General features: G+C 54.5%; 1 protein-coding gene across 1 annotated transcript in view; it reads right to left on the bottom strand.

Annotated features, from left to right (window-relative positions):
- The window catches only part of GPR144 (G protein-coupled receptor 144), a 25,066-nt gene that overhangs the window by 3,310 nt on the left and 4,445 nt on the right, over positions 1-17,311 (bottom strand). Inside the window, exons 6-19 of the mRNA XM_008568031.1 lie at positions 16,990-17,184; positions 16,502-16,587; positions 15,949-16,230; positions 14,619-14,730; positions 12,623-12,746; positions 12,075-12,187; positions 5,894-6,051; positions 5,125-5,228; positions 4,798-4,900; positions 4,400-4,553; positions 3,742-3,875; positions 3,543-3,658; positions 2,608-2,728; positions 43-84 (exon numbers count right to left, since the gene is read on the bottom strand). Of these exons, the coding sequence (XP_008566253.1) occupies positions 43-84; positions 2,608-2,728; positions 3,543-3,658; positions 3,742-3,875; positions 4,400-4,553; positions 4,798-4,900; positions 5,125-5,228; positions 5,894-6,051; positions 12,075-12,187; positions 12,623-12,746; positions 14,619-14,730; positions 15,949-16,230; positions 16,502-16,587; positions 16,990-17,184 (1,844 nt within the window). The remainder of the gene's footprint in view (positions 1-42; positions 85-2,607; positions 2,729-3,542; positions 3,659-3,741; positions 3,876-4,399; positions 4,554-4,797; positions 4,901-5,124; positions 5,229-5,893; positions 6,052-12,074; positions 12,188-12,622; positions 12,747-14,618; positions 14,731-15,948; positions 16,231-16,501; positions 16,588-16,989; positions 17,185-17,311) is intronic.

The following is a 17,311-nucleotide window of genomic DNA, read 5'->3' as shown; positions in this document are numbered from 1 at the left end:
AGCCCCCACCCCCCTCCCAGCAGCTGGAGTCTCCAGACTCACTTCCCCGTTGTAGGCAGCGTAGACCAGGAAGATATACGGCCCCTGGGGACAGACCCAGGATGGGCGGGAGGTCACTCCCTGGGAGCCCACCTCCCACTGCCACGCCTCCCGCCTTGCCTGGGGTCAGGGCTCCCCCCAGTGGTCACCAGCCACATCAGAGATGAAGCAAGATCCCCAGAGACATTCCGAGGCAGGCTGTGAACACAAACCCTGCCCGCCCTTCCTCCCCAGCCTGGCCTTCTGTGAAAGACAGAACCGAGAGGGGCCGTGCCCAGGCCCTCAGCCTTTGGCCACTAGGAAGCCTCTCTGCCCTCTAGCCTTGTGTCCCCCCTCCCTGCCAGGCCTGCCCCATCCTCACAGCCTCCCCACCCTGTGGGGGTCGGACGGGGACACCTTCCCGGAGCTCCGAGGCAACTCAGGTCCTGCGACAGCAGACCTGTGAGTGCATTGTGACCGTGCCTCTGGCTGAGTGGCCTTTGCCTTCCTGAACCTCTGTCTCTTCATCTGGAAAGCGGGGATGGGCCAGGATTTGTCTCCTGAAGGGATGGGAGCTGCTGCGTGTGAAGGACTTACACAGTGACTGGGACCAACATTCGTGGGGACCAAGAGGGCCTCACCACTCACAAAGCATCATCACATTTGGGGTCTCACTTGACCCTCACAACAGTTCCCCGGTGGGGGGGTGTGTGGATTCATTCTCCCCATCTGATGGAGAGGGATCCTGGGGCTGGGGTGGGGGAAAGGGACAAGTTCCAAGCTACAATGTGGCCCAGCAGGTGGGATCTGGAGCCTAGGACTTGGTCAGATTCTACCTGGACAGCCCCTGCCCTGAGGCGTAGACTGGGAGACTCAGCTGGGGTTACGTGGGATTCCCTGAGGCCTTCCAGTCTCCCAGGGCTGAAGGCTGGAGCCCAAGAGCCCAAGTGCTCCCCCGGTTCCCAGGCACCAACTGAGATGATCCCACCAGAGAGCTGGAGCCGTCGCCATGCGGCTGCCCCCACCGCTCTGTGACAGGGTGGAGGAACCTGGCCAGGGTTGCGTGGCAGGGTGGGGCAGAGCAGGAATGGGCAGCCGCGAGCACTGGGGCACAGGCCCTGCAAGGAAGTGACACACCCTCCGTCCCCACCAGACGGGCCCAGGCAGGTCTCAAGGCCCCGCTCTGAGCGTGACCTCCCTCCTCCCCCACCAGTCTCCCCTCTCTCTCCTCTCTCCATCTCCATCCCTGCCCAGCGGAAGGTGGCTGAGTCCCCAAGGCCCAGGGGGAGAAGACCACATGGGCCAGCACCCCTCCCAGGTCCTTGCATCCTTTTGGTCCCCTCCACGAATGTCACTTGTTTTGCTTTTTTTCACTTGTTCGCTTCCCGGTTTGCTGCTGTATCCCAGCGCCCAGGACAGTGCCCGGCTCCCAGTGGGTGATCAGTACACACCGCACGGGCGGGTGAGCAGCTGGGTCAGGGCACCGCTCCCCAGGGCCACGCCAGACCCGTCTGCGGTCAGGGCCGAGCATCCCACCGGCTGGCAACACAGGCTCTGGATTCAGGCCTGCTCCTCCTACTGTGGGGCCTTAGGCAAGTGACTTCACGAGGCCTCAGTTTCTCCACTTATGAGGCTTGTTGGGAGATACAAACAGGAGCCTGGCCAGGGCTCAGAGAGAGCACCAGGCATTGTAAGTGGCTGTCTCTGGCATAGCCCCCCTTCTCCGAGAAAGGACGGAGGGTCCCGGAGGCCCCGCTCTGAAGCTCTGCAGACCCTGGGTGGAGGTTGCGCCAGATTTCCTGAGCCTGCCTTGTCCAGCCTGGGCCCTGGCCTGCCCCACTCATCAGCCCTGAGAGGGACCGGGCCAGGGAAAGCTGGGAGCAGAGGGTGCAGATGGCGGGAGAGGTGCCCGGGGTGGGGCAGTGCAGGGAGGCCGAGGGGCAGGGCAGGGGGCAGGAAGGACCCTCCCTGGACTTCCCTCCCTCCCAGCACTTGGCTCCCACACTGTCACTGTCCATCCAAGTCTGAGTCCCCCTCAAATCCCTTGAGGACAGGGACCTAGCTGGCCTCATCTGTCGCTGCAGGACCCAGGACGCGAGAGCCACATGGGGGTGCTCAGGCACTTTCCTGCAGTCCTGCCGTGTCACTTCATTTATGTGGGCTACGCGCAGGCCTCCTAACCAAACCCTTTTCTAAACCGCTGTCCTCACTGAGGGAGCAGAGTGTGCTGACCCCATGGTGGGCCACCCACCCCAAGGAAAGAGGTCACCTGTGCCCCCTGACAAGGCCTGAAGGGGCTCTGGCACCTGCTGCCATGCCCTTGAGTATCAGGGTGCAATGAACCCCAGCAATGCCTCCTGAACTGTCAGACGGGCCACCAAATCCTCCCTTGTGTCCTGCCCGTGGATTTGAGGTTACTTGTTCCCACCCCCGCCCTCACGCCCCGTCCTCCTGACAGAACGTCCCTGCTTGCTGTTGAATGCCACCCATGATGGAGAGCTCGCCCCCTCCCCAGTCCCTGACAAGCCAGTCACCCCTCTGAGCTCAGGCGTGTGTCACAGTCCCAGTCCCACGTGGTCCTGGAGGTACCTGGAAGGAATTGAGGCCCACAGCGGCGTAGGCCCAGGCTGGGCTGAGGTGCGCCAGGATGCCGACCAGCCAGGTCAGGCCCAGGACAGGCAGCAGGACCAGCACCGGCTTCACTGCGGCCCTGGGGGAGGGCGGGCAGGGCTGAAGGGGCCGGGACAGCCTGGGGAGCACCCGCAGGGTCCCAGGGAGAGCAGCACCTGGTGCCTGCAGAGGGTCCGGAGCTGCTGACCAGGGGACATGGCCCATGACGGAGGGGTAGTGAGACCTTTCGGCTGGACTTTGCTGCCATCTTTTCAAAGCCCCAGAGATGGCATGAAGTAGGGGTGGTGGCACTGGGGATATGGGGTCCCAGTCCCAAACCTGGCTGAAAGAAATGGGGCGGCAGCTGGCCAGAGGGAGAGCTGAGGTCCTTCCCCCTCCCCAAGGACCCCTGGAGTTCCCAGGCTTTTCAGGGTGCACGAGCGTGGCTGCCCCACCTCAGTAGAAGATGGGTGGGGAAGAGGAAGGCCAGGGAGGAGGCAGAACTGTTGGGGAAGGCCAGCTGAGTCCCCCTTTCTAGCAGGGTGATGGGTGGGGACTCAGATCCTCACCCTGAACCTGAACTCCTGGGGACAACCTGATTTTGGAGTCTCCCTACCTCGTCCCTAGCAGGCTGTCAGTGCCTTCTGCAGACAGTGATACCCCAGGACAGTGGCTGGTGTCCATGCCCACTTCACACAGGATCAATAACCATCCCCACCCATATGCACGGGCACATGTTTATGCACATTGACATGCACGAGTGCATGTGACCCAGAAGCAGGGACACGTGTGCAAACACACTCAATACAGCCTCACACACGGCCACAAGACCGTGCCCTCCTGAGCCTCGCACCCAGGGCCAGCTGACCTTACGCCTTCTGCTTCTTCCTGGCCTCCCTCAGTCCAGGCCTCACCATATCTGTGTCCTGATCTGCTGCTGCAGGCAGGGCTGCGGGCTGAGCATGCGGGCCCGGCGGCAGGCGCTGGACACGGTGACCATCACCACGCGGACGAGGATGCAGGTGTTGGCCTGGAGACCTGGTGTTAGTGGGTGAAAGGAAGCCCCTATCCCTGATGGGCACCTTCCCCCACTCCCCAGACCTGTCAGCTCACAGTCAGCACAAAGAGCACAGGTCCCACAAAGGCCCAGATGGTGTCTGTGTGCACATTGAGCCAGCAGTGTCCGGTGGCCACGTAGTCGTGGGGGCATATGGCCAGGGTGGTGGCCACGATGACCACAGGTGCACCTAGAGAAAGATGACGGGCCTCAGGGCCACTCTGTTCTCTCCCCAGCACTGCAGCCCACAGCTGTCCCACAGTAGTGGTTGTCCTGGGAGCACTGGGAGGACCCGGGGAGCTGCGAGGGGTTTGGGAGTGGGCAGAGCCAGCGCTGGACCAGAGGCTTTGGGCTGGGACTCCTCGGAGAGGGAGGGTCGGCACGTGGAGGGAGGGGGTCACCTGGCCAGGGACTGGGGGAGACGGTGCTGGAGGTGGGGGCTGAGGTTGTTGAAGTGGAGAACTAGGAAGAATTGGGGTTGGGGAAAGTTGGAGGCTGACGGAACTGAGAACACCGAGCTCGTGTCCGACAGGCTGGGGCTGGTGCTGGGTGGTGGTGGGCACGAGTGTCGGGTGGTGGCAGGCGCCAGGCGGGCACGAGTCTTGGGTGGAAGTGGGCGCCAGGTGGAGGTGAGGCTGCTGGTGTTGGATGGTGGTGGAGGCCGTGTAAGGCACAGTTGAGGAGTCTGAGCAAGAGCAGGGATGGGGGCCTCACCCCAGCCTGTGGCGTAGTAGAGCCTCATCCTCGGGCCGGGGCGCATGCTCACGGCCACCACCTTGCTCCACAGCAGTAGTCCCTCCACCAGCATCCAAGAGAATGCGACCAAAAAGAGGAAGTGCATCGCAGCTGTGACAGCCACACATGCCACCTGTGGGGGGTGCCCACTGGGGTCAGCCATGCCCATGCCTGGCATTGCCAGCCCAAAGAGGAACTGGTAGGTAAGGTCTCTGGCCAGCGCCTGGGCCCAGCTCCACCGTTCAGGGCCTTTCCACTCTGGGCCTTGCTCCTCCCCAGGGAAAGGGAGCCAAGTGAAGGTGGGGGGGAGGGCAACCCAGACACGTCCTCAGGCATTTTCCTGGGCACCCCTGAGCTCCCACCTGCTGGTGGCCCACCTTGTTGGCCTTTGCCCACTCGCTGGCCATGAGGAAGCCCTCGGCAGAGGCCAGGGCGAAGGTGAGGTTCTTGTGGACCATGGTACGCTCTGACTTGGGGACCCTGGACAGACAGAGGAGTCAGTTAACTGGAACAGCATGGCCAGCCCCATCCCCTGCTGGGCCCTGGCCACCTGGGTCCCCAGCGGCTAATGGAGGCAGAGAAGGCAGCTCCACAGGAGGCCCTAAGAGGAGACTCAGACCATGGGGACTGAGGCTGGACACCTGCCCCGAGGAGGGACAGGGAGGCCTGTGAGGGCAGGACAAGGCTGAGGCCGGTCCCCTCACCCCGCTGCCAGGAAGAGCAAGAAGGTGGTGGCGAGGGCACAGAAGGACACACCACAGCCCACAAACGAGAGAGTCCTCAGCAGCGACTCCTCCTCGGGGCCTCTCTGCAGAGGGACAGAGAGAGAGAGCACCCCGTCACCACCCTGATCTGACCCAGACAAACCTTGCCCGCCCGCCGGTGACTCGGAGGCTCCCCCAGCCTCCTCCTCTCCGCAGTAACGCGGGGCAGTAACAGCACCCCCGGCGGGGCCCCGGCCTGCACGCGCGGGCGCTTAGTAAGTGGGCTTCTGCACGTCTTTCTCTCCTGCTGGCTCCCTGTAAACTGGTCCCGGTCACTGATTCCACAGCTCCAAGAGCGACCAACATGCCCATGGGCACAGGATCCCATGTGACAGACAACAACCCACAGGGGGACGATGGAACTGCCATCAGAAAGGGGGCTGCCAGCTTCACCTGCCAGTTCTCCATCTCCAGCCTAGACCCCCCTCCTGAACCCCAGACCCACAGAGCCCACAGCCCCTCGAGCCCCCACCTGTGCCCTCCCAGAGACGACTCCCTCATCCCCCAGGGCCCAGGCCTTCATCCCTGACCCGCCCCTCCTCCCTTTGTCCAGGTAGGGTGCTTGTGACAAGTCCCCGCATCTGGCCTGTTTGCCTTTGCTCAGACCAGCCTCTGCCTGGGACGCCTTGCCTTTGTCTTTTCACTTACTCCCTGTTAGTCATTTAAGATTTGGTTCTGACAGCACCTCCCTCCTCCCCCAGGTGCTCACCTGGATGTCATACACCTGCAACAGGATGGCAAAGTTTGTGCTGTGGTTGCAGAAACAGGCGGTAGAGTCCTGGTACAGGGCGACCACAGAGCAGCCGGTGGTGGCCCAGGAGCCCCCTGTATCTGGGCTTCGGGGATGGGGAGAGAAGAGAAGGGGGTCTCGAGGTGGGATGGAGTTGGGGAGGGGCAGCCAGCAGGCAGGGGAAAGCCTCACCTCAAAACGTGGGGCCCATGGCTGCCCTGCCTCTAACCAGATGTGTGATCTGGGCAAGTCACTGCCCCTCCCGCGTCTGTAAAATGTGCTCAGCAGCCTCAGGGACAGTAGGAGGACAGGGCTGATACCAGTGATTGCCATTTATTAGCTGCATTAATTACTCATCAGTTGTGACTCATGTGCATGCCCTCAGTTAAAGAGCCAGGGAGGAGAGCTGGGGCTAAACCCTAGGCACCCCCCTACCCCTCCAAATGCCCTGGGGCCCCAGTACATAATCAAACCTAGCACCCATTTGACAGGCGATTCTCCTTCTGGGCACCTCCCAGACTAAGTGCTGCCTCCTTCACTTGTGACAGGGAGCTCATTACCTCCTGGGTAACACATTCTCCCTCCACGGCTTGTCCTGGGGCTGGGTGGGGCCTGCAAGCCAGGTGGTGAATGCAGGCCCCCAGCACGCCTGAGTCCTGCCTCATCTGCGAGCCCAGCGGATGTGTGGTTAAAAAGCCACCTTACTGAAAGAACCTGGAAGTGGGAAACTCACCTGAGACTGAAGTTCCAGAAAGCACAGACAGGCTCCACCTGCTTCTGGGGGGAGGCCTAGGGACAGGAAACAGGGACAGGGCATGAGCGTGGGAAGGGGGGGACGTGGGACAGATAGAAGTGTGTGTGGGAAAGGAGAGACCAGAGGATGGAGGGGGGTGCTGAGGAGCCTGTGTTTGAGGGAGCAGGGGGTTGCCTGTCATGATCCTTCCCAAAGGGCTGCAGAAAAAGGCCAGTGGGGACGCAGAAGGAAAGGTGAGGCGAGCCCTTCTACTTGAGCCACGTGTGAGATCTCAACACTGGGAACGAGCTAAACAGCTATCCAGCCAGCAGCAGTTGGACAGCTGTGACTCTGCCCCTCCTGGGATGCTTTGCATCTGGTAAGAGGGACAAGATCTCCACGATACGTAGTCCGGTAGAGAGAAGCCACACAACATTATGCACGAATGAGCCTGTTTTCATAAAGAATTAAGGCCCATGTACTTGCAAACACACACACACACTCATGCGCACAGGGTCTGGGAGCAAACACACAGTTAACTTGACAATGGTTGGGTCTAGGATTGACTGTGTTACAATAAACATATTAGTTCTTTTGTAATTAAACATGACAATAATGCAGATTTTATAAGATGTCATTAAGCAGTGAGGAGACATCAGATAGCCAGTGTACTGTCCCTGTCCAGGCAGAGAGGCAGCCTGAGCTTGGGACTTTGGCTATTTGTCCTGACTGGGGAGAGTAACAGCAATGTCATCTCAATTTGTGTTTTGTCAAGCACTTTCATGTCCTTTATTGTGGCTGATCTTCATAGCAACCTAGGAGATAGGTACAAATTTGTGTAATTTCAGATGGGGAAACCAAGGCTCAGAGAGGGGAGTTAATCTGCTCAAGATCACACAGCACAGAGCTGAGTCTAGGTCCTGGCTGGGTCAACTCCATGCTCTTTCCACCACTCTGTGATGATTCCTCCAGAGAACATATGACTTCTTGGGTTGATTAGGTATGATCCCATGTATTCATTCATTTGTAATATTTTTCTGGGTTTCAGGAACTATGTTGGGTGTGGGGAACACACATAAAACCTGCCCTACACTTTTCAAATGGGTGACTATTACACCACTGGTGACATTTTCAAGTGGTACACATGGAACTATAAATGTAGTTGTGCATTCAAAATTCACAAAACTGTGTCCAGTAAATAGTCGCCAGAATCAAAATGTATTATGAGTAAGCGTTTTCACAAGGTTAGGCAGGGTTCATTGTAATAGGAAAAAACCCACAGATTCTCTGGGTATATGACCGGAAGAGGGTCCATTCATTCTGGACCATCCCCCATGAAGGTGGTGGTTCTGGACTTGGCCACAGCCCAGCCCTATACAGTGGTAGGATCGAGCAGCAAGTGAGACAGGACATCACAGGGACACCCGTGAATCAGACAATGCAGAAAACAACCTTCAGAGAAAATGAAAAACACGACTGTTTGCATGGCTCAGCTGAAAGAACAGGGCTTTGGTTTTGCAAAAGGAAAGAAATATATTTAGTGTTATGTGCCCAGAAAAAGGCTGAAGGGAAATAAGCCCAAATGTCCCCAGTGTTATCTCTGGGTAATGGCATTTTTTTCTTCTTTATCCTATTCTATATTTTCCAAATTTGCCACAATGAGTGATGCAATACTTTTATTTATTTTTATTTTTATGTCCTTTAAATCATATTATTAATATATAAATAAAATCCCAAAAGTTAGTTCTTTGAAAATATAAACAAAATTGGTAAACTTCTAGCTAGACTGGTCAAGAATGAAAAAGAAAACATCACTATAGATCCTGTAGATGTCAAAGGGATAAAAAGAGAACTTTATGAACAACTTTAGAAACTTGACAACCTAAATGAAATGGACAAATTCTTTGAAAGGCACAAATTACCAAACCATTAGAAGAAATAAAACATCCAAATAACCTACATCAGTTAAAGAAATAGAACCCACAGTTTAAAGATCTTTCCACGGAGAAAACACTAGGTCCAGATGACTTCACTGGTGAAGCCTATCGAACATTTACAGAAGGGGAGAGAACACTTCTCAACTCACGTTCTGAGATCAGCATTAATCTGATACCAAATCCAGAGGAAGACATGACAAGAAAACTACAGAACACATTATTCATACACAGAAACACAAAAATCATTAACAAAAGAGTAGCAAATTGAATCCAGCAATCCAAAAGATAATACGCCAGAACCAAGGGGGGTTGATCCTAGGAATCCAAGGTTGGTTTGACACTTGAAAATCAATCAGTGCAATTTACTATAATCAACAGAATAAAAGAGACAACCACATGCTCATATCAATGTGGAAGAAGCACTTGGCAAAATTCAACAGCAATTCATGACAAAGATTGAAAGTGAACCAGGAAGAGAAGGGAACTGAATCTGATATAGGACGTCTATAAAGGACCCACAGTTAACATCACACTTAATGCTGAAAGACTGGCTGCTTTCCCCCTAAGATGGGAAATGAGACAAGGAAGGCTGGTCTCACCTCTGCTATTCAGTACTGAACTGGAGGTCCCAGCCAGGGCAACGAGGCAGGAAAAAGAAGACAGCGAGACATGGTTTGGGAAGGAGGAAACAAAATTACCTTTGTTTTCAGATGATAGATCTTGTATGCAGAAAATCGTAAGGATTCCCCAAGAGAGCTACTGGAAGTACCGAGTAAATTTAGCAACACTGCAGGATACAACATCATTGTATAAATTCAATTGTATTTCTATATACTAGCAATGAACAATTTGACAGTCAATTAATAAAACAATGCTACTGACAATAACATGTAAAACTATGGAATATTTAGGGATATATTTAACGAAATACCTTCAAGACCTATACAATGAAAACTATATGTCACGGCTGAAAGAAATTCAAGAAAACCTAAATAAATAGAGGATGATAACTTTGTCATGGATTGGAAGACTCATTGTTAAGAGGCCATTTCCCTCAAATTGATGTAAAGATTCAATGCAATTCATTTTTTTTTTTTTCCTTTTTGTCTTTTTTCGTGACCGGCAACGGATCGCAACCCTTGGTGTTGTGCCTGCACCTCGCTCAGCCAGTGAGCGGCCGGTCTGTATGTAGGATCCGAACCCTCGGCGGGAGCGCCACCGCGCTCCCAAGTGGCGCACTGTAGCAGTGCGCCACCGGGCCGGCCCAAGATTCAATGCAATTCTAATCAAAATCTCAGCACGTTTTTTCTGTAGACACTGAAAAGGTGATTCTAAAATTTATACGGAAATGTGAAGAACCTAGGAAAGCTAAAGCAATTTTGAAAAGAAGAGCAAAGTTGGAGGACACCAGCTGACAACAGAGAGAGACACATAGATGACCGGAACAGGACAGAGAGCCCAGAAATACGCATATGCTGACAACTGATTTTCCACAAAGGTGACTAGATAATTTAATGGGGGAGAGAATAATCTATTCAACAAATGCTGCTGGAGCTGGTTGTCTATAAAGAGAAAAATAAACTTCAACCTGCATGTTACATACTACATAGAAATTAACCTGAAATAACTCTTAGGCCCAAAAGTAAAAGCTAAAACAATAAACTTATTTGAGGGTATCTTTGTAACCTTGGGACTGGCAAAGCTTTCTTAGATAGGATAGAAAAGCATGAACCATGCAAGAAAAAAATTGATAAACTGGACTTCATCACAATTACAAACTTATCTTCCAAAGACACTTAAGAAAATGAAAAGCAAGGCACAGACTAGGAAAAATTATTCACAAAACATATATCTCACAAAGGACTTGTATCCAAAACGTATATAGAATTGATACAGCTCAATAACATAACAAATGTAAAATAATTGGGGAAAAGCTTTGAAGACATTCAACGAACGAAGCTATGTGAATGTTCAGTAAGTGTATAAAAAGATGCTCAAAATTATAGGTTTTCAACGAATTGCAGCTTAAAACCACAATGAGATATCAGTGCATAATCATTACAATGAATGGCATTAAAAAGACTGCAAGGATGTTGGCAGAGATGTGGCAGAGCTGGAACGGTCACATATTGCTGGTGGGAATGTAAGATGGTACAACCACTTCAGAAAACAGTCTGACAGTCTCTCACGAAGTTAAAATACACTTATCATACAATCCAGGAAGTAAGTCTACTTTCAGGAATCTATCCAATAGAAAGAAATCATATGTCCACAGAAAGACTCGTACATGAGTGTTCATAACAGCCCAAACTGAAAACAACTCCAATCTCCATCACCAGGTATATGGAAAAACAAAATACAGTACATCTATATAATGGAATACTACTCAGCATAAAAAGGAATGAATGAACTACTGAAACATGCAATAACATGGGTGATTCTCAAAAACAGAAGAAGCCAGATCTCTACACACACTGTATGTTTCCATTTATAGGAAACTCTAGATCAGACAGACATAATCTATAGTCACTGAAAGCGGATCAGTAATTTCCTGGGGCAAGAGTGCAGAAGATTGACTGGGAAGGGGCACAAAGAAATCTTTTGGGAAGGGAGAAATGTTCTTTACTTTGACTGGGACAGTGACACATGCTTGCATACCCCGGTCAAAACTTGTCAGATCGTACCCTTAAAATGGATGCATTTTAGCCTATGTAGATTTATACACTTCAATCAAATTGATTTTTTAAAAGTCTTGGGAGGACGTGCAAGAAGGCTGATACTCGGGGAGTGCATGCGTGCGTGCGTGTGTGCACGCGCGCGTGCGTGTGTATCCAGGATTACTGGTTGTGAGCATAGGAGACTTTAGCTTTCTCTGAAATGTTCTAATGTCTCAAAGAGGGAGAAGGAATTTGTGTTTTACATATGAAATAAAATTTAACAACATGTCTTGGAGATCTTTCCATGTCAGTTTGCAGAAAAACACTTCATTCCTTATATGACTTCAGCTGACTATTCCTTGGCATGTATCTCCAAGGCTTTTTCAGTAGTTCCCTACTGATGGGCATTTAGGTTACTTTTATTCTTAGGAAGCACATTGCAGTGAAGGCCCCTGAATGTCTCCCTGTGCACATACTTCAGTCTATGACTCAATGGAAACCACCAATTTTTCGAGTTACGCAGACCTAGAATGAAATCCCAGCTCTGCCACTTACGAGCCGGGGGCCAATCACATCAGCTCTTCCAAACTTTATGTGAAGTGGACAGTTGGAGGATTAAATGAACACCACTTATTTAAGCCACCTGGCATAAAGAAAGCTTCCAACAGATCACTTCTCCTCCCAGTCCCTTGAGGGCCGTGGGGACAGCTTCTGGATGAATATTTTTGTGTATATTATTAGACCTTGGTTGGCCAATGAACAAATATTGCAGATCAAGTGAGAGATTGAACCAGGATAAGTGTAGTGGGGTGGCTGTTTTCCAGAAGCACCACCCAGTACCTGGGTCTGGTGTTGCAGGTGAAAGGTCACAGCTGTACTGACTTCCCCGGTGACATCCCACACCTCGGAGGAGATGATGGCTGACCCCACCTGGGTGCTTAGGAACCTGTGGGGAGAAAGGGAGCTTTCAAGGATGGCTGTGGGAGAGAGGTCATGCCCAGCTGGGGCATCTCATCCAGTCTCCTGTGGTGGAGATGGCACCCTCTGTGTCCAAAGAGATATCAGGAAAAGGCCTGTGCTGGAAATTAGGGCACCTGGTTTCCAGCCTTGCCATAGGGACTCACTGGTAACTTGGGTAAGCCCTGTTCCCTCCCTGGGTCTCGACACTGAAGCCAGGACTTCAGACGGCTTGAGCCATGTTCCACCAGCCACACCTGTGGCAAGCCCAGAAGTTGGGGTGGAAAGAGGGACAGGGTGGGCCCTGGACTGCTAAGGACAGATTTGCCCACCAGAATTGGGGCTCTGGGAGGGGATGGAGGCCAGGCCTTTCCTGGGGAGGGGACACAGGCCCTCAGTAGCATACTGGGTGGGGCCCACTCACCTCTGCGTCCTGCTGGACTCCTTTGAGTTCTCAGGGGCCTGGGGCTCTAGGCCAGGTCCCCCCAGGGTGTGCTGGAAGACACTCGAGGTGAACCAGCTGTGGATCACAGTGACTCCAGAGAGGCCTGGCTGAGCGGGAGGGGCACCCAAGATGCCACCCAGTGACTGAGCAAGCACCACCAGTTGGCCCCGACGGTAATGCTCTCCCCATTTTACAGATAGGGCAGCTGAGGCTCATGAGAGAGCTTAAATGACTTCCCTAAGATCACACAGCTAACAAGTGGCAAAGCCACAGCCCATGAGCTTAACTGCATAGCTACAAATCCCTTTGTACCTTGCCCTAATCCTCCAGCCTGCACGACATCAAGGATGGGGGTCTCCCTCCCCCACCCACTTCTCAGGGAAAACGTGTGGGGTTCAGTGGAGGAAACTAAGTGCACACCTACTGTGTGGTGGGTGCTTTCATAACAACCCACGAGGCAAGTGCTAATCTGCCCATCTTACAGACAAGGAAACTGAGGCTCTGAAAAGTGAAGTTGCTCATTCAAAGCAGCACAGCTAGCAAGTGTCAGAGCTGAGGTTTGGCCCAGACCCCAACAGAGCTCCAGAAACCCCTCATCCTCACTCACCTTTCCTGAGGAGCCGTCTCACTGCTCCTGCAGGGATGTGGGTGTGGCCAGGCCCCTCTGGATGCCCACCGGGCATCGTGAATACATAGCCCCCCGTGCTGGCCTCCCTCAGGCGTAGGCTGCGCACCTCCAGGCCTGGGATTAAATGGGGTTGGGTGGCTGGACCTCAGGAGAGAGCTCTTTCTTTTTTCTTTTTTCCTTTTTGTCTTTTTTCGTGACCGGTAACGGGATCACAACCCTCGGTGTCACGCCCGCACTGCGCTCAACCAGTGAGCAGACCGGTCTCTATATGGGATCTGAACCTTCGGCGGAAGCGCCGCCGCACTCTACCAAGTGCGCCACCGGGCCGGCCCAGGAGAGAGCTCTTTCTGCTGAGCCAGCCCAGATGGCAGGGTCTGTGTCCCCCTGTCCCTGCCACAGGTCTAGAAGGCCACCATTCCTGCTCAGAGAGCTTCAGCAACTAGCCCAAGGCAAATCTGACATCTCCAAGTCCAGGAGAAGGGGGGTGGTCACTGAGAAGAGAGGGGCACCAAGAGGCAGGACCTGAATATCGGTGAGCCACCAGAAACTAGTGGGCACCTGAAGGACCCGAGTTTGTGCCTGAAGTCCCACCCTAGGTGCTTCGGCGGAAGCGCCGCTGCACTCTACCAAGTGCGCCACCGGGCCGGCCCAGGAGAGAGCTCTTTCTGCTGAGCCAGCCCAGATGGCAGGGTCTGTGTCCCCCTGTCCCTGCCACAGGTCTAGAAGGCCACCATTCCTGCTCAGAGAGCTTCAGCAACTAGCCCAAGGCAAATCTGACATCTCCAAGTCCAGGAGAAGGGGGGTGGTCACTGAGAAGAGAGGGGCACCAAGAGGCAGGACCTGAATATCGGTGAGCCACCAGAAACTAGTGGGCACCTGAAGGACCCGAGTTTGTGCCTGAAGTCCCACCCTAGGTGCTCCCCTGGGTGTGTACTTGGGCCTGGCCCTGAGATACAGAGATGACTAGAAACAGCCCTGGCACTCAGAGAGTGTTGGGGTGGTGGGGGGACAATCTCACTATGTAATCACCACAAATGCAACAGAGATATGCTCAGGATGCTAGGATAACACAGGCGGGAGTGACTGACGGTCAGGAGAGAGCTGAAACCAAGGAAGGCTTCCTAGAGGAGCTGACTCTCAAGCAGGGTTCTGAAGGATGCATAGGAGTTTGCTAGGAGCTCAAGGGAGAAAGGGCATTCTGGATGGAGGGCAGAGAGACTGGGCAAAGGCAGGAAAAGAGAACGGAGTGTCTGTGGAGGTGCAGAGAGCTCCTGTGACCAGGGCTGAGGAGAGAGATCTGATCTGGGCTGTGAGGGCAGGGCAGGCGGGGTGGGGTGGCAGGCTCACCGGCATGGCGGTGCTGGATGTGCATTCGCGGCCTCTCGGAGGTCAGCATGGTGCTCAGCTGGGGTGCCAGGCGCTGCACGCTCGCCACCAGCGCCATGGGCCCCCCTACCACCTGGGAGGAAGCTGCGTCTCAGCTCTCTCTCATACTCCACACCTCACTACCGCTTGCCTTGACCACTGGGGTCGACACATCTTGATCTGTAAATTGGCTCTGCCCACTCTAGACCCTCGGTGGCTCCTTAGGGCCTCCAGGATCAAGTCCTAGGTCCTCAGGCTGGTGTTTGAAGCCCCATCTTCCCCAGTGTCCTTTCACCTTTTCAACCCATCCTCAATCAAACCAAAGGACCTACCACTGCTCTGTGCCTGCCGGCCTGTCATTTGCCCACTGGGGCATACTCTGAAGGCTGGGCCATGCCTCCCCCTTCTCACCCTGATTCAGTGCTCAAGGCTGAGATTCCAAAAGGAAGCCGTGTGTGTGTGGGGGGGGGGGCGCAGGGTGAGGGGGTGGTGAGAGCAGGGGAGGCAGGGGCAGAATGTGCATTAACAGGACGCCTACTCTGTGCTGGGCAAGTTACCACCCATTAACTCCTCTCCACTGCCTTAGCAAGGTGTGATAGTCTCCATTCTCCAGGGAAGAAAACTGAGGTTCAGGATCCAGCTTTTCCTAATCTGCCACAGTGCCTCAAATTCCTAATCAACTGTGGCCTTGCACACTTCTCAGGATGGGGAGCTCACTACCTGTCCAGGTGAACCATTCCATGGAACCAGCCTCCTGTATTGTGCCATCTCTACTCTACCCTTGTGCCCTGGTCCCAGTTCTGTCCTCTTAGGCCACAGGAGGACCACGTCTGCTCCTTCAGCCCTAGAGATTCGCAGGCAATGTCCATGACCTCTTGCTCCCTCCCTTTGCTGGGCTGATTACTCCCAGGCCTACAGCCCCTTCTGCGAGGACCAGGTTTCCAACAGCCTCGCCATGTGGATAGCACCTCTCATGTTCTCCAGAGTGTGTGGGCTGTTTAGGCAGAAAAGATGGGCTGAACACTCAGTACAGAGAACGTCCCACTTAACGTGGTCAGCAGACTCTCGGATACGGGAGAGGCCCATGTTGATCAGCGGCTCTTAATCATTTTTAAGTGCAGAAGCCGTTGTTCAAGTGCGGTTGTATGTGGAAGTTCTCGTTATACAATAGACAAAAGAGGAGCTTGTCCCTACGGGTGGAGAGATGGAGCCCAGAGAAGGGTGCTGCCTCACCCACGGCTACACAACAAGCTGCTGGCAAGGTCAGAACCAGAGCCTGGGCCCCTGCCCCACCCAGCTCCGCTAGCCTCACCTCACTGACGGACAGCCATGCACCAGCCAGCTGCTCCTCCAGGACCAAGCTGGCCACAGACATGACGCCCTGGCCCAGCTGCTCCCAGGGCCCTGTTAAGGGCTCTGGCTCCCCAGCTCCAAGGGCCGTCACCCTCTTCAGGAAGTGCATGACAGCCAGCAGTGCACCTGGCCCCAGTGGAGCTGCTTGCTTTGCCAGGACTCTCTCCAGGATGCCCAGGAAGCTGGAGGCCTCAGCCAGGGACAGGGTGCCACGGACTTCGGAGAGGGGGTCCGGGAGGAGCTGTGGGCAGGGGAGTCGCTCACTGCTGGTCTGACTGTCACAAGGGGATTCCCCCAGGGGCCACATTTGAGCTCTGCCAGGGCCTTTTTGGTGGGGGCCAGTCAAACCTGTCACAAGCCCCCAGCTCTCAAGGGCTCCAAAATAGGGAGCATGAACTTTAATTCCCGCAGACACGTCAGGTGGGTGTCCCCTTTACAGGTGAGGAAACTGAGGTGCAGCAAGGTGACCCATAGTGCCCTGAGACTCTCCAGCCCCTTGGGAGGAGGCTCACCACAATGGCGTTGGCCAAGGCATTGACTTGGCTGATCACATCCTGGCCGGACCACGACTGGGCTTCCTGCAGCCGCCGATAGGTCTCTGTAAAGGAGTGGATGCCAGTCTCGGTCCTGCGCAACACCCCTGCCCAGAGGTGCCAGCATGCTTAGTGACCCCAACCTTCCACGTGCTGCCCAGGGGAGAACTAGCATATTGACAGCTGTGTGTCTGGAGCCTTCCACATGGTGTTCTACATGGGGAAACTAAGGCACAGAATGGCAAAATCACTCGCCTAAAGTCACGCAGCTGGGACTCACCCCCAAGTCTGTCTGGCCCCACTGCCCTGTGGTCTAGACTCTGTGGAGGCCTTGAAAATTCTCGAAGAAAATTCTGAACTCCCAACCAACCGCTCATCCTCCCAACTTTGCCAACCGCTCATCCTCCTTCAAGGCTGCACCACCGGCTTCCCCTTCCGCAGAGCCCAGGGCCACAGCCAGTGCGCACCGGCGCGGTAGCAGCAGAGGAAAGGCCGCGGCTGCAGGCAGAGCTCGGAGCCCTCGGTGCGGGATTCCGGGTTCCATGTGGGGCACTCCTCTGAGGGCACTGGCCGGGTAAGAAAGGTCTCAGGGCCGCACACCGGCTTCCTCGCGGCCTCGTGACTCACCCTGCACAACTGATGGGGAGCCAGGACGCACCGCCCTGGGGTCAGGGGGCGACGCGAGACCTGGGAGAGGGGCATGCAGCCAGCGCGCCAGCGCGGGGCAAGGCGGCCGGGGCGAGCTCGGACGTTCAGGCTACTGGGATCGGGCGGATCTCCCGGGGGGGG

This window comes from Galeopterus variegatus, unplaced genomic scaffold, assembly GCF_000696425.1.
Source record: "Galeopterus variegatus unplaced genomic scaffold, G_variegatus-3.0.2 Scaffold367, whole genome shotgun sequence".
Taxonomy (NCBI): Eukaryota; Metazoa; Chordata; class Mammalia; order Dermoptera; family Cynocephalidae; genus Galeopterus; species Galeopterus variegatus.
Note: the sequence above shows the minus strand (reverse complement) of the source record. Positions and strands in the feature narration are given on the sequence as shown.